The sequence below is a fragment of the Panthera leo genome, chromosome F3, assembly GCF_018350215.1.
Source record: "Panthera leo isolate Ple1 chromosome F3, P.leo_Ple1_pat1.1, whole genome shotgun sequence".
Classification (NCBI taxonomy): domain Eukaryota; kingdom Metazoa; phylum Chordata; class Mammalia; order Carnivora; family Felidae; genus Panthera; species Panthera leo.
This window is the reverse complement of record NC_056696.1, coordinates 64,679,129-64,690,994: the sequence shown is the minus strand read 5'-3', so window position 1 is coordinate 64,690,994 and position 11,866 is coordinate 64,679,129. Positions and strand designations below refer to the sequence as shown.

The 11,866-nt window shown below is 60.8% G+C and overlaps 1 protein-coding gene across 1 annotated transcript; it reads left to right on the top strand.

Annotated features, from left to right (window-relative positions):
- The first annotated feature begins 7,900 nt into the window (after positions 1-7,900).
- KCNJ9 (potassium inwardly rectifying channel subfamily J member 9) lies at positions 7,901-11,866 on the top strand. Its single transcript, XM_042926451.1, has 2 exons — positions 7,901-8,747; positions 11,259-11,866. The coding sequence occupies exons 1-2, from the start codon at positions 7,901-7,903 to the stop codon at positions 11,588-11,590; spliced, it is 1,179 nt and encodes a 392-aa protein (XP_042782385.1). The 3' UTR covers positions 11,591-11,866.

Sequence of the window (11,866 nt, the reverse complement as noted above, 5' to 3'; positions counted from 1 at the left end):
CGTGGGACAGAAGGCCCGCTACGACTTAGACCTGGTGTCCTTCCAGCCCCGTCCGCCTCCACTGGCCCTGCGCGCCCAAACCTACAGCCGCTCGCTCCTCCAATGCCGAAGGGTTGGTCCTGTGTTCTCTTCGTGTCCTTGATCTCTTTCTCTGTCTGAGGTGGAGCCTTCATCACTGACATCGCTCTGCCTCTCATCTTCAAGTTACACTCAGCTCTCTGTGTTCAGCCTTGGGCTTTCTTTAGAGCATCTCAGTTCCAGCTGCTGGCGGGGATTTCCACTCCGCCCGGACAGGCCCCAAACCGAACTTATCTTCTTCCTCCTCAAGGCTGGCAGCCCTCGTGACTTCTTTATTTCTGTGTTTCTCCTGGTCAATCACATTTTTTTTTTAAGTTTATTGGTTTATTTTGAGAAGGGAGAGACACATGAGCAGGGAAGGGGCAGAGAGAGAGGGGATTCCAAGCAGCCTCCATGCTCTCAGTGCAGAGCCCAATGTGGGGCTCGAGCTCTCGACCTGTTAGATCTCGACCTGAGCTGAAATCAAGAGCCAGAGGCTTAACCGACTGAGCCACCCAGGCGCCCCTCCCTGTCGATCAGATTTAAAAACTGAAACTGATCTCCACTCTTCGCCCTTCCCTCTGCTCCACCCCTTGATACGTCAATTAAGCCACCAAATCCTGCCAGGTCTCCCTTTGCTTTGTTTCTCTAGGATGTCCCTTCTCATTTCGTGGCCACAGCCAGGATCAGGAAGATCACTGACAGCCCAGGCCCTGGACCCACTCTTCCCCCTTCTCTCCATCCTCAAAGGAAGAGACAACCTGTTTTCACCATGTCAGTCCCTGCATCCCTCTATCAACCCCCAAACAGGGTGCCCCTTGCTTCCTGGGCACGGTCCAAGCTCCTCAGCTCGACGCTTTTAGGGTATGCCTGAGAGAGGCCAGGGAGGAAAGAGCCAAGGACGGGAGCAGAAGAGATATCTCGTGGTGAAGGAGAGGTCTCTGGAGGAGTTCTTTCCAAATGGCCTGCACCTTCCCTGGAAAGCGGAAGAGCCATTTGCTAAAAATCACGGTGTGGGGCGGGACCGGGCAACTAGAAAGAGCTCAGAAGTTCTAGAACAGCAAGGGTGCAAGACTGTGGAAAAGTACAGATAGCTCAAATGGAACTGTGGTTTTCGAATTTTAAAAGAGTGACTTAAATGGAGTTTTTGTTCTGAAGTCATGTGTTACAACATATATACACATGTACCCATCGCATACATTCCTTTGTACATACTGTCAAACAACAGTTCTCACTTTCTCAAATCTTTTTACGGAAAAGAGGTCCTAAGGGCGCCTGGCTGGCTCAGTCGGTAGACCATGCAACTCTTGATCTCTAAGTTGTGAGTTCAAGCCCCATGCTGGGTGTAAGGCTTACATTAAAAAAAAAGGGGGGGGGGGCGCCTGGGTGGCTCCGTCGGTTGAGCCGTCAACTTCGGCTCAAGTCATGATCTCGCGGTCCGTGAGTTCAAGCCCTGCGTCGGGCTCTGTGCTAACAGCTCAGAGCCTGGAGCCTGTTTCATAGAAGATACGTATATCACTTGAGATGGGGAAACCGAGGCTCCGAGAGGTGAAGTGGCTTGCCTTGCCTGTGGTTACATAGTTAGAAGGTGTTAGTTTCAGAACCTGAATCCACACGTGTTTGGCTCCAAAGCTCCTCTCACTAGAGTGAATTTGCGTAGGTTAAACGTAATCTTGTCAACAGGCACGCAGGTTAGTATGAAAAATTTGCCACGGTTGTGACATCCATGACCACCACCTTCTCCTGGGACCCATCCGTTCCCCGTGAAGTGAGGACTAATTCTGGACCACCCCTCCGTGGTGGGTAGGGGAACCATCTTTCTCTGAAGACCTCCCCTCTTCTCTCAGTGTAGCCAACTGTCTTCTCGATTGCTCCTTTCAGATTCATTCCTTCTGACTTCGGCCTCGTCTCCTCTTTGACCTTGCTCTGGAAAGAGTGGAGATCATTGATTGCATTGCACACTATGGGGCTCCGAGCAACATTTGAGCTCAACGAATTTCCATCAGTAGTGGGCACCTCGTAGCTGGATGATCCAGACCACAGAGAACCGCGAGACGGAGGGACGAGGCTACATCGCCCCGGTCACTAAAGGATTATTGTTTAGGTATACATACCCCCTCCCTCCGTGAAATGCAGTGTACATAAACCCACATTTATAGGACGGAAGTTGAGGGGTGCTTGATCACATTGCTAACGGAGTCTTCCCAGAATTTCTTTACCTAGGTGGCTCCTCTCGTACCTTTCCAGTTGGGTCCCACGGATTAAAATCCCATCAACACCCAATACACTGTGGTAGTGGGGAGACTACAGGGAATAAAGAAACAACCAGGGACCAGGAGCTGGGATGCCTGGTCTTAATCCTGCCTGAGGACCCATCCCAGACCTGGAAGGTGAGGACTAATCCTGGACCACCTCTAAATGCCAGGACTTTTAAATCCCGAGCAATCTGCACCAATCCTATCAAGCAAGATAGACCTGTTGATGAGAAGGCTCTGATCCCCTAGCTGTGCTGGAAAGAGCCAGAAGGCCAGGATGTGCCTCAGCCTGGGGTGCCCAGTGGGGTCCCCCCTGTCCTGGTGCTGTGCTCTGCTCCCCTCCCCCCACTTGCTCTGACCTCCACCCCCATCCATTGCTTCAATCGTATTCTCCCTCTGCTCTGAGTTTTCTCGGGCCCCAGCTCCCTTGAATTTATGACAATTGTTATCGTTTCTGCCAGATTGGCCTCCCTGCTCCACTAAATTCATATCCTCAACCATCTCCTGTTTTCCCATCATACTTCCTCTCCCACCTCCAAGATTTTACCCAAGAAGTCTCATGATCTCGTTCAAGGAAACCTTCCCAGACTGGTTGGTCCCAGGGCTCCCACCTACAGCTGTACAGGCTGTGGACTGCACAAAGGCACTCACTGAGGGGGCAAGCTGAGAACTGAACGGCATTCGGCTTGCCAATCCTTGCACCCTAACTCAGAGCTGTATCTACTAGAAGGATTCCCCTTTTTATTTTTATTTTTGCCCCAAAGTACCACTTAACTCTCCAAGCCACATGCCATAAGGAATGCACCTGCCCAGAGCGGGCTCCTTTTTCTACCTTGAAACGAGGTTCTTTAGGGACCACCTACGTGGCCCCGGCCGTGCCCCTCCCACCCTCCACATTCTCAAGTTCCAAACCCAGTCTCCCACCATCACCACTGTACTGACATGGTTTACCAACTCCTCGTAAAGTTGCTTTCCCTGTCGGGATACCAGAAAGCTGGGATCTTGCACCCTGGAACCTAAGAAAACTTGAGTCCCTCCCTCTGCTCCAGCTCAATGAGAAACAAGGGATTGAAGTTAGAGACCAGGTGAAGTCCAGGCCCTGCACAGGGGAGAGGGGGGAGGCACCTCAGGAGCTGGGTGGTGGTCAGCCGGACTGAGGCAGGGGGCTGGCTGACACCCTCCGGATGGGCCTGCCAGCCCTGTGACGCCCCCGCCCCCCCCCCACCCTCAGGAAATGGGGCCAGTTCTATGCAAATGCTCTCTTGCCCAGGGGTCCGGTTTCCTCCCTCTGAGCTCCTGGCACAGCAGAACCAACGTGAGCAGCTGCTTGGCAGGACAGAGAAGGGCAGGCTAGCAGTCCCAAGGCTCAGGTGACAGGGCCGGGCCCAGGAGACGGGGATGTTGACTGGGGCTTTAACAGCCCTCCTGATGCCAATCTCGGGCTGAAAACTCGGTATTTCCACTTGGAACAAGAAACGTGGGCAGGAGGGCTGGGGAGAGGAGGGCGGTGTACCCGCAGCGCCCCCTGCAGGCCTCACTGGGTGGCACGAAAACAGAGGAAGGCGGCGCAGGGTGGGGGTATCAGGAGATGCCCCGGATGAGGGTAACAAGGAGAAGAGAGTCGTAGCCAGCATCTGCGGAGCATTTACAAGGTTCCAGGCGCTGCCTCATGACAACCCCCAAAAGGAGGATAATCTCTTGGAGATGGATAATTCTCATTTCTCAGGTGAAGAAAGCGATCAGAGAGGTCAAGTGACTTGCTCGACGTCACCCAGCTAGCAGTGGACAGAGCCGGGACTTGAACCCGGGACACTGCCTCCCGAGATTATACTACTCAGTCACCGCCTTTTCCACCTCCCCAGATCATTCCAGCAACTTCTAAGCCTCCAGTGTCCGTTTCTACATCTTCGCGGCCCCGCAGTGAGGTGGGGACACACGTGGAGGACTGTGGCTGCTCTCTCTGCCTCTGTGACGCTTGGCAACTCTCTTCCCCTTTCTGCTTTAGTGTCTCGTCCCTAAACGGAGAACACCATACCCCTCTCGGAGGGTGTCTCCCGGGGTCTTTAGAGGAGGTGTGCGGCCAGCTCATAGCTGGCGCTCAAGGAATTATCGGTAGTGATATTCGCATTCTGTGTCTGCCTGTCTTTCTCCCCCACTGGACCACGTGCTCCCCGTGGGCAGCGACTAAGTGTCATTTCTGTAACCACCCCCACCTAGCACTGTGCCCAGCACCCGGGCTCTGCGGAAGTTGGTCGCACGGAGAGTTTTAAGCCCTCACCTAGGCTTTTCTCTCCGTTGGACGTTTGCGTTGTTTCCAGACTTTTCGCTAGTAACAAAATACACTTTAAAGCCCTTCTATCTGGGTTGCCTCGTGTGATCCGCACACCCCGTGAAGCAGGTTCAAAGGGGAGGTTTGTCCGCGTCCGTACCCTGTGAAAAGTGGATCGCTGGTGGTTCGAGGAAGGAAGCAACTCCTTGGGTCACGCCATAAACCAGGGACAAAGATTAGAGCCCCTGACCCCGCCTCCCTTCCTTGGGTGGACCTCTTTTCTCTCTAGCGATCTCCTCCTGGATCGGGATGGCCTCTCCGAAAGGGGGCGACATGATGGTGCCTGCCTGAGGGTCATGCCTGCACCCAGAGACCCCTGCTGGAGGTGATGAGATGCCAGCTCCCGGGGGGGTGGGGGTGGGGGGCTCGAATCCCCAGGAGATCAAACGCCTTATTCCCAAACACGCCAGGGCCCGTATTTTCGCAGAGCAAAAAGCTTCTCGGGGAGCGTGCCAGCTTTTTCCTCTTCTCTTTTTTTTTTTTTTCCTGAGGGGGTGAGGAGGCGAGCTCTGAGTTGTCCAGGAGGAGGGACTCGGGCTAAAAATAGCTATGGCGTGTGGCTCAGCCTCTAGTGGTACCCAGGACTGGGGAGGGGAGGGGGATGCTCTAGAGCTGTCGCCAGACTGGTTGCTGTGGAAACAGGAGAGGAGCAGGGGAGCCTGGGAAGTGAGGATGACACGGACGGCCAGCCCTAGTCGGAGCTGCCGCTACGTTTAGGAGGAACAGCGGTGTCCTGTGGCTCCCACCCTCCAGGGGGGCCGGGGAAGGGGTGGTGTCAGGGGCATGGACGCTACCCCCAGGGGTCTCTGCTGCCGGCTACTCTCCTCTCCACGCGCTGTGAGTTGAGTTGCGGGGGACTGGGGTTTGGGCCCCTAAATCCAAGGCAAGCGGGGGCTTGGGAACAGCTCGTTCCTGAGGGAGCTTGCACCAGAGCCCCTTCCAAAAAATAAACCCCCCCTGCTGGCCAGCACGCCGCAGGGGGAGAAAGGGAGATCCAGGAAAATGTGGCACTGGGGTCTTCCGGAAAGGGGTCACAGCATGCACAAGAAATAAGGAGTAAGCTGGAGGAACAGGAGTCTCTGGAGGGAAGGTGCAGAAATCAAGTCTATTTCACACCTTTACTTCCCCACTGAGAAATATGCAGCCTCCGCTCAGGAAGACAGGCGAGGGGACACAAAGTAAGGCTCGCCTAGATCCCTGGGGCGGTGGAAAGCAAGAGAATTCTGGGGGTGATCAGGCCCTGGGGTTCCTGCCCACCCCTGTGCAGAGAGATCTGCCTAAGCAGGCAGATGGGGGCTCAGATGACCTAAGACCCCGAGAGAACATCTGGAAGCCTCCCTGGGGCTGACGCTAGGAAAAGTGGGAACCAGGTACTTTTTTGCATGACTTGGGGTCTCTGAGCCAGTCAGAGCTTAGAGAGAACTTCTAGCGGGCGTCCCTGGCTGCAAGGAGGGAAAGGGAAGCCCATTGTGGGGGGAGGGAAAGACCCTGATCTGCACTGGACCCTGTGTCCCCCGACTCCTCTTGGAAAATCAATGTGGGGGAGGTGTCCCTAACTTCCAAGGCGTCTTTTTTTATTTTTCCTCCTGCCCTCTACCCCAAACACACACACACACACACACACACACACACACACACACACACACAGACTCCAGCCGAACACCTCATTCCAGAACTTAAATTCTGGAGCGCCGGGATTGGAGTTGTATATCCGAGCAGTCTCTCCCGGGGGCCTTGGTCAAACATCCAGGCCATCTGTGATCCTTGTCGCCTTCCTCCTGTCCAGCCGCCCCTCCCCCATCCCAGCCAACCCAGGTTTCCCTGGAGTGGGCGGAGAGAACGAGTCCCAGGAAGAAGGGAAGGTTGAACAGGACCACGTCCTTCTTCTAAAGCTTTCCTTGTAGGGGTCTGGGGCCGGGGGAGGGGCTCTGGACCTCTCTCTCAGCACACCGCAGCCCAGATTGCTCCTGGGGGGAAGAATCTGAAGCGAAATCAGGTGGGCTTCCCTTGGACTGTGAGCTCTGGGCCATATGGTGGGGGGGCTGTGCTTAGGGTAGCCAGTGGGAGGCTGCCGCCAAAGAACGGGAGGGAGCGGGGAGGTAAATGTGGGTGCTGAGTGCTGCACTGGATGCGACTGAACAGGGCTCGAGGGGGGACGGGGACTAGAGGGGTATACAAGCCTAACTCCTCGTGAACTTTGTGCTTCCTCTACCCCGGCGGTCCGTGTTGACCTCATACCCTGCAGCCCTGCTGCCCCTTTTCAGGCCGTCCCCACGGTGGAACGAACCCGGGGGACGTGGGGCTGACACCCATCAGCGATGAGCGGGCGCAGTCCTCCGGGAGGACTGCCAGGGGGAACGTCCTAACGTGGGAACGTTCAGCCCCTGCCCCCTGGAGATGCTGCCCTGACCTTCCGCCCCTTCCACGTCTTCTCGGGCAGCAGCGGGGGGTGGGGGTGGGGGGAAGACGACAGATGTGGGAGGGGGCGGAGCGAGCGAGGGGCGCGGGGGCCAAGGAGGAGGGCTGCGTGCGGGGTTGGGAGGGGGGGCGGTGAACTTGGGACGGGACGGTGGGGGTGGAGGGCACGGGGCCCGCGCAGTCTGGGGCGCGCGCGGAGCGGAGTGGGGGAGGGGGGACGGTCCTCGGGGCCGGGGTCCTTGCCCGGTGGGGGGGGGGAAGGGCAGCGGGCCGGCTCAGGGTGTGAGGCAGCCCCCCACCGCGCCCCAAGGTGGGGGCCGCGGGGCGCCCCGGGTTGGGGGTGGGGCTGGGGGTGGGGATGGGGCGGGGGCCGCGGGGCGCCCCGGGCTGGGGGCGGGGCTGGGGCTGGGGGCGGGGCTGGGGCTGTGTCTGAGGGTGGGTCTGGGGGCGGGGCGGGGGCCGCGGGGCGCCCCGGGCTGGGGGCGGGGCTGGGGGTGGGGCTGTGTCTGAGGGTGGGTCTGGGGGCGGGGCGGGGCGGGGGCCGCGGGGCGCCCCGGGCTGGGGGCGGGGCGGGGGCTGGGGGCGGGGCTGGGGCTGTGTCTGAGGGTGGGTCTGGGGGCGGGGCGGGGGCCGCGGGGCGCCCCGGGCTGGGGGCGGGGCTGGGGCTGGGGGCGGGGCTGTGTCTGAGTCTGGGGGCGGGGCGGGGGCCGCGGGGCGCCCCGGGCTGGGGGCGGGGCTGGGGCTGGGGCTGGGGGCGGGGCCGGGGCCGCGCCCCCTAGAGCCGGCCGGCGGGGGCTGAGGCTCGGCGCTCCCGTCCCGCAGGCCCCCTGCGGCCGCCGCCATGGCGCGGGCCGGCGCCCCCCGCTCCCCGGGCCCCGAGCCGCCGCGCCGCCGCGGCCGCCAGCGCTACGTGGAGAAGGACGGCAGGTGCAACGTGCAGCAGGGCAACGTGCGCGAGCCGGGCCGCTACCTGACCGACCTGTTCACCACGCTGGCCGACCTGCAGTGGCGCCTCAGCCTGCTCTTCTTCGTGCTCGCCTACGCGCTCACCTGGCTCTTCTTCGGCGCCATCTGGTGGCTGGTGGCCTACGGCCGCGGCGACCTGGAGCACCTGGGCGACGCGGCGTGGACGCCGTGCGTCAACAACCTCAACGGCTTCGTGGCCGCCTTCCTGTTCTCCATCGAGACGGAGACCACCATCGGCTACGGGCACCGCGTCATCACCGACCAGTGCCCCGAGGGCATCGCGCTGCTGCTGCTGCAGGCCATCCTGGGCTCCATGGTGAACGCCTTCATGGTGGGCTGCATGTTCGTCAAGATCTCGCAGCCCAACAAGCGCGCCGCCACGCTCGTCTTCTCGTCGCACGCCGTGGTGTCGCTGCGCGACGGGCGCCTGTGCCTCATGTTCCGCGTGGGCGACCTGCGCTCGTCGCACATCGTCGAGGCCTCCATCCGCGCCAAGCTCATCCGCTCGCGCCAGACGCTGGAGGGCGAGTTCATCCCGCTGCACCAGACCGACCTGAGCGTGGGCTTCGACACGGGCGACGACCGCCTCTTCCTCGTGTCGCCGCTCGTCATCAGCCACGAGATCGACGCCGCCAGCCCCTTCTGGGAGGCGTCGCGCCGCGCCCTGGAGAGGGACGACTTCGAGATCGTCGTCATCCTCGAGGGCATGGTGGAGGCCACCGGTGCGCGGGCGCGGGGGGGCCGGGGAGGGACCGGGGGTGGTGCGGGGGCGGGCCGGACGGAGGGCCGACCCCCCCCCCCCCGCCGGGGGGCCGCGAGGTCGGGGTCACCGGGAGCGGGGTGGGGGTGGGGGCACGGTCGCGGAGCTCACACTTGCTGCGTGGCCCGCGCGGCCCCGAGGTCCTCTGGTCCCGGCGACGCTCCTGACCCCGGGAGGGCCCGTTCTCTTTACCGTGCCCATTTTTCAGACGGGACATTGCCCAGCGAGGAGAGGTTGAGACGGGTGTCCATAGTCGCGGGTGTAATAAGCGGATAGGGCAGGGGTAGCCCGGCTGCCGGGTTTGGTGGTCCAGAGTTGGAAGGTGGAAGAAGGGGTACCTTCAGGGCTTTTTCCATCGCTGAGAGGGTCCGGGCCCCTGAACTTGGTGGCCAGGGCCTTCCATGGCTTGAGCTATTCCTGGGCTGGAGCTTAGGAACAGGCTGACAGCTGGGCTCACTTCCGCCTCAGCTTCCCCAGCCAGCCGAGGACTCTCAACTTCCACGGACCAAGGAACTAGATGATCTTAGCATTGCTAGCCCCTTTCCAGAAGGAGCTGTCAACACCCCCTGCCTGGGTGATGTCCGGACCTTCGACTCAGGCCTACATAGTGAAGGGTTTGGGAGCAGGTAGGAAGAGGCCAGCACAGGGGCACAGATGAGGTCCTTCCAGGCCTCGGATCTGGAAGCTGGAGGAGGATACGAAAGCCGCAGAAGGCTGCGGGGTATGGCCTGCGCGGCGGCCTCTGCTGGCTTCCCAGGCTGGTGCCCTCAAACCCCTTTCCTGGCCCTTCCTGCCAAGCCTCTATTGCACCACCCTCCGCCCCCGTGCGCCCCATGGCTTCCTCACCGCCCCCTCCCCCCCCCCCATGCTTGCCCTAGCCCTTGCCCCTTCCCCTCCTCACCCGGTCCCGTTCCTTGCCCCCGTGCACCACCCTCCGCCTCCTCCCCCATGGCTTCCTCACCGCCCCCCCCCCCCACCATGCTTGCCCTAGCCCTTGCCCCTTCCCCTCCTCACCCCGGTCCCTTTCCTTGCTGTCCAGCCACTTGTCACTCGCCTGCCGGGCCCTGAGCAACAGCCCTAAGGAGAGAGGTCCCTGCTGCGCCCTCCCTCCCTCCCTCACAGCGGCTCTCCCCCCAGGGTCCCTTCTGCCTCTTCTTCCCCTCCCCCACTGGACACTTCCTATTCCAGCCTTGGCCAGAGGAGTCAGAATGCCAGTGTCCCCAAGGTGTCTCAGGGCAGTGCTTGCAATGTGGAGAGCCGGTCCCTGGCTAGCTAACGCTCCGTCTCCCGTTCCCCCTTGTCCTGAGGTGGTCAGGAGCTGGGGGAGAGACCCTAGGGGAGGGTCGCCTGCCCTGGTGGGTGTGCCAACCCTCCAGGGAAGACGGGACACAGCCCCAGGGCGAGCAGGACTGGGGAGGGTGGCCTGGAGGAGATCGGGAGGGGAGCTCGTCCGACGTTTCTAGAGAGACAGAGCTGGAGAGGACGGTAATATTTTGGGTGAGAGAGTCAGGATTCAAAACGCTTTTGAAAAGCCAAGTAAAATGAGCCAAAGCCCAACGAGATGACATTTAAAAGGAATAAATATAAAATTCTACATTTAGGCTTTAAAAAAATCACTTATGTAAGCACCGCATTGAAGAGCTGGGGTGAAAAAAGAACCGGGGGTTTCAGTTGGCCACAGGCTTAATGTTGCAGCAGTGTGATCCAGCTTCCAAAAACGCTTATGTAACGTAGACTTGGGCCCTATTAGCGAAAGCCTCATGGCCGGGAGAGAGGTGGTGAGCCCTCTCCATGCGTGGCGCGGGCCACAGCCTGACACGTATCACGCTCAAAGGGCCGAAAGGGGTCCCCTCGGCCATTCAGGTTTGCAATCAAGACGGCAAAATGGGGGGGAGCCAGGTCGCATGAGGAAGGATGGAGGGAGCCAGGGACGTGCATCCTGAAGAAAAGACGTGATGGGCCCCGAGGCTCCTGTTTTCAGATACTTGAAGGGGTGTGAAATGGCCAGCGGCAGAGTTTAGCTCTTATTAGAAACAACCTGTTGGGGGCGTCAACGCTTGCGAGGCGGTGAGCGCCCCATCCCGGGTAGTGGGAAGTAGAAGCTCGATGCCCGATGCCCGTCGTCGGGCTCCAGTGGGACGGCCTGTGTGCAGAGGGAAGTTGGATAGATGGCCCCCAAGGTCAGTCTCAAGGTTAAGCTTCTCTGATGGGGCACGTCCCGCAGGGAGGAGGGGAGAGCGTGGGCTGGGGGGTCCAGAGAGCGAGGGCGGATGCAGAAGAGGGGGAGCTGGGCGGGTACAGGGGTGGAGAAGGGGGAGAAGATGGGCTGGGCCAAAGGGGGGTGGGGAGGGACAGAGAGAAGAGTGTGGAATAGGGTCGTGGAATGAGAGGCAGGAGAGGGAAGCCTGGGGCTGGGATCCCCGCCCCTCCCCCACCCCGGCCACGACGCGCGTCCCTCCCCCCCCCCCCGCAGGAATGACGTGCCAAGCTCGGAGCTCCTACCTGGTGGACGAGGTGCTGTGGGGCCACCGGTTCACGTCGGTGCTCACGCTGGAGGACGGCTTCTACGAGGTGGACTATGCCAGCTTCCACCAGACCTTCGAGGTGCCCACACCGTCGTGCAGCGCCCGGGAGCTGGCCGAGGCCGCCGCCCGCCTAGACGCCCATCTTTACTGGTCTGTCCCCAGCCGGCTGGATGAGAAGGTGGAGGAGGAGGGGGCCGGGGAGGGCGCGGGCGGAGGGGCTGGCGCGGACAAGGAGCAGAACGGCTGCCTGCCGCCCCCGGAGAGCGAGTCCAAGGTGTGACCAGTTTTCCTCCAGACCCCTGTGGCAGGGCCAGACACCGGTACCTGGGAGCTGGATGGCGCGGGCGGAGGAGGAGGCAGGCAAGGCCCCCCCCCCGGGGACGCGCTGAGGCCGGAGAGCCCCCTCAGAATGGCAAGCCCAGAATCCAGCGGACGGCGCGGGGCCTGGCTTCGGGAGGACGGACGGTGGGGACGGGTAACGTGCCAGCCTGTCTGTGTTCGGCCCTCACGTCTGTTCACGGGTGGACGGATGGGCAGAAGGATGGATCTATGCGGG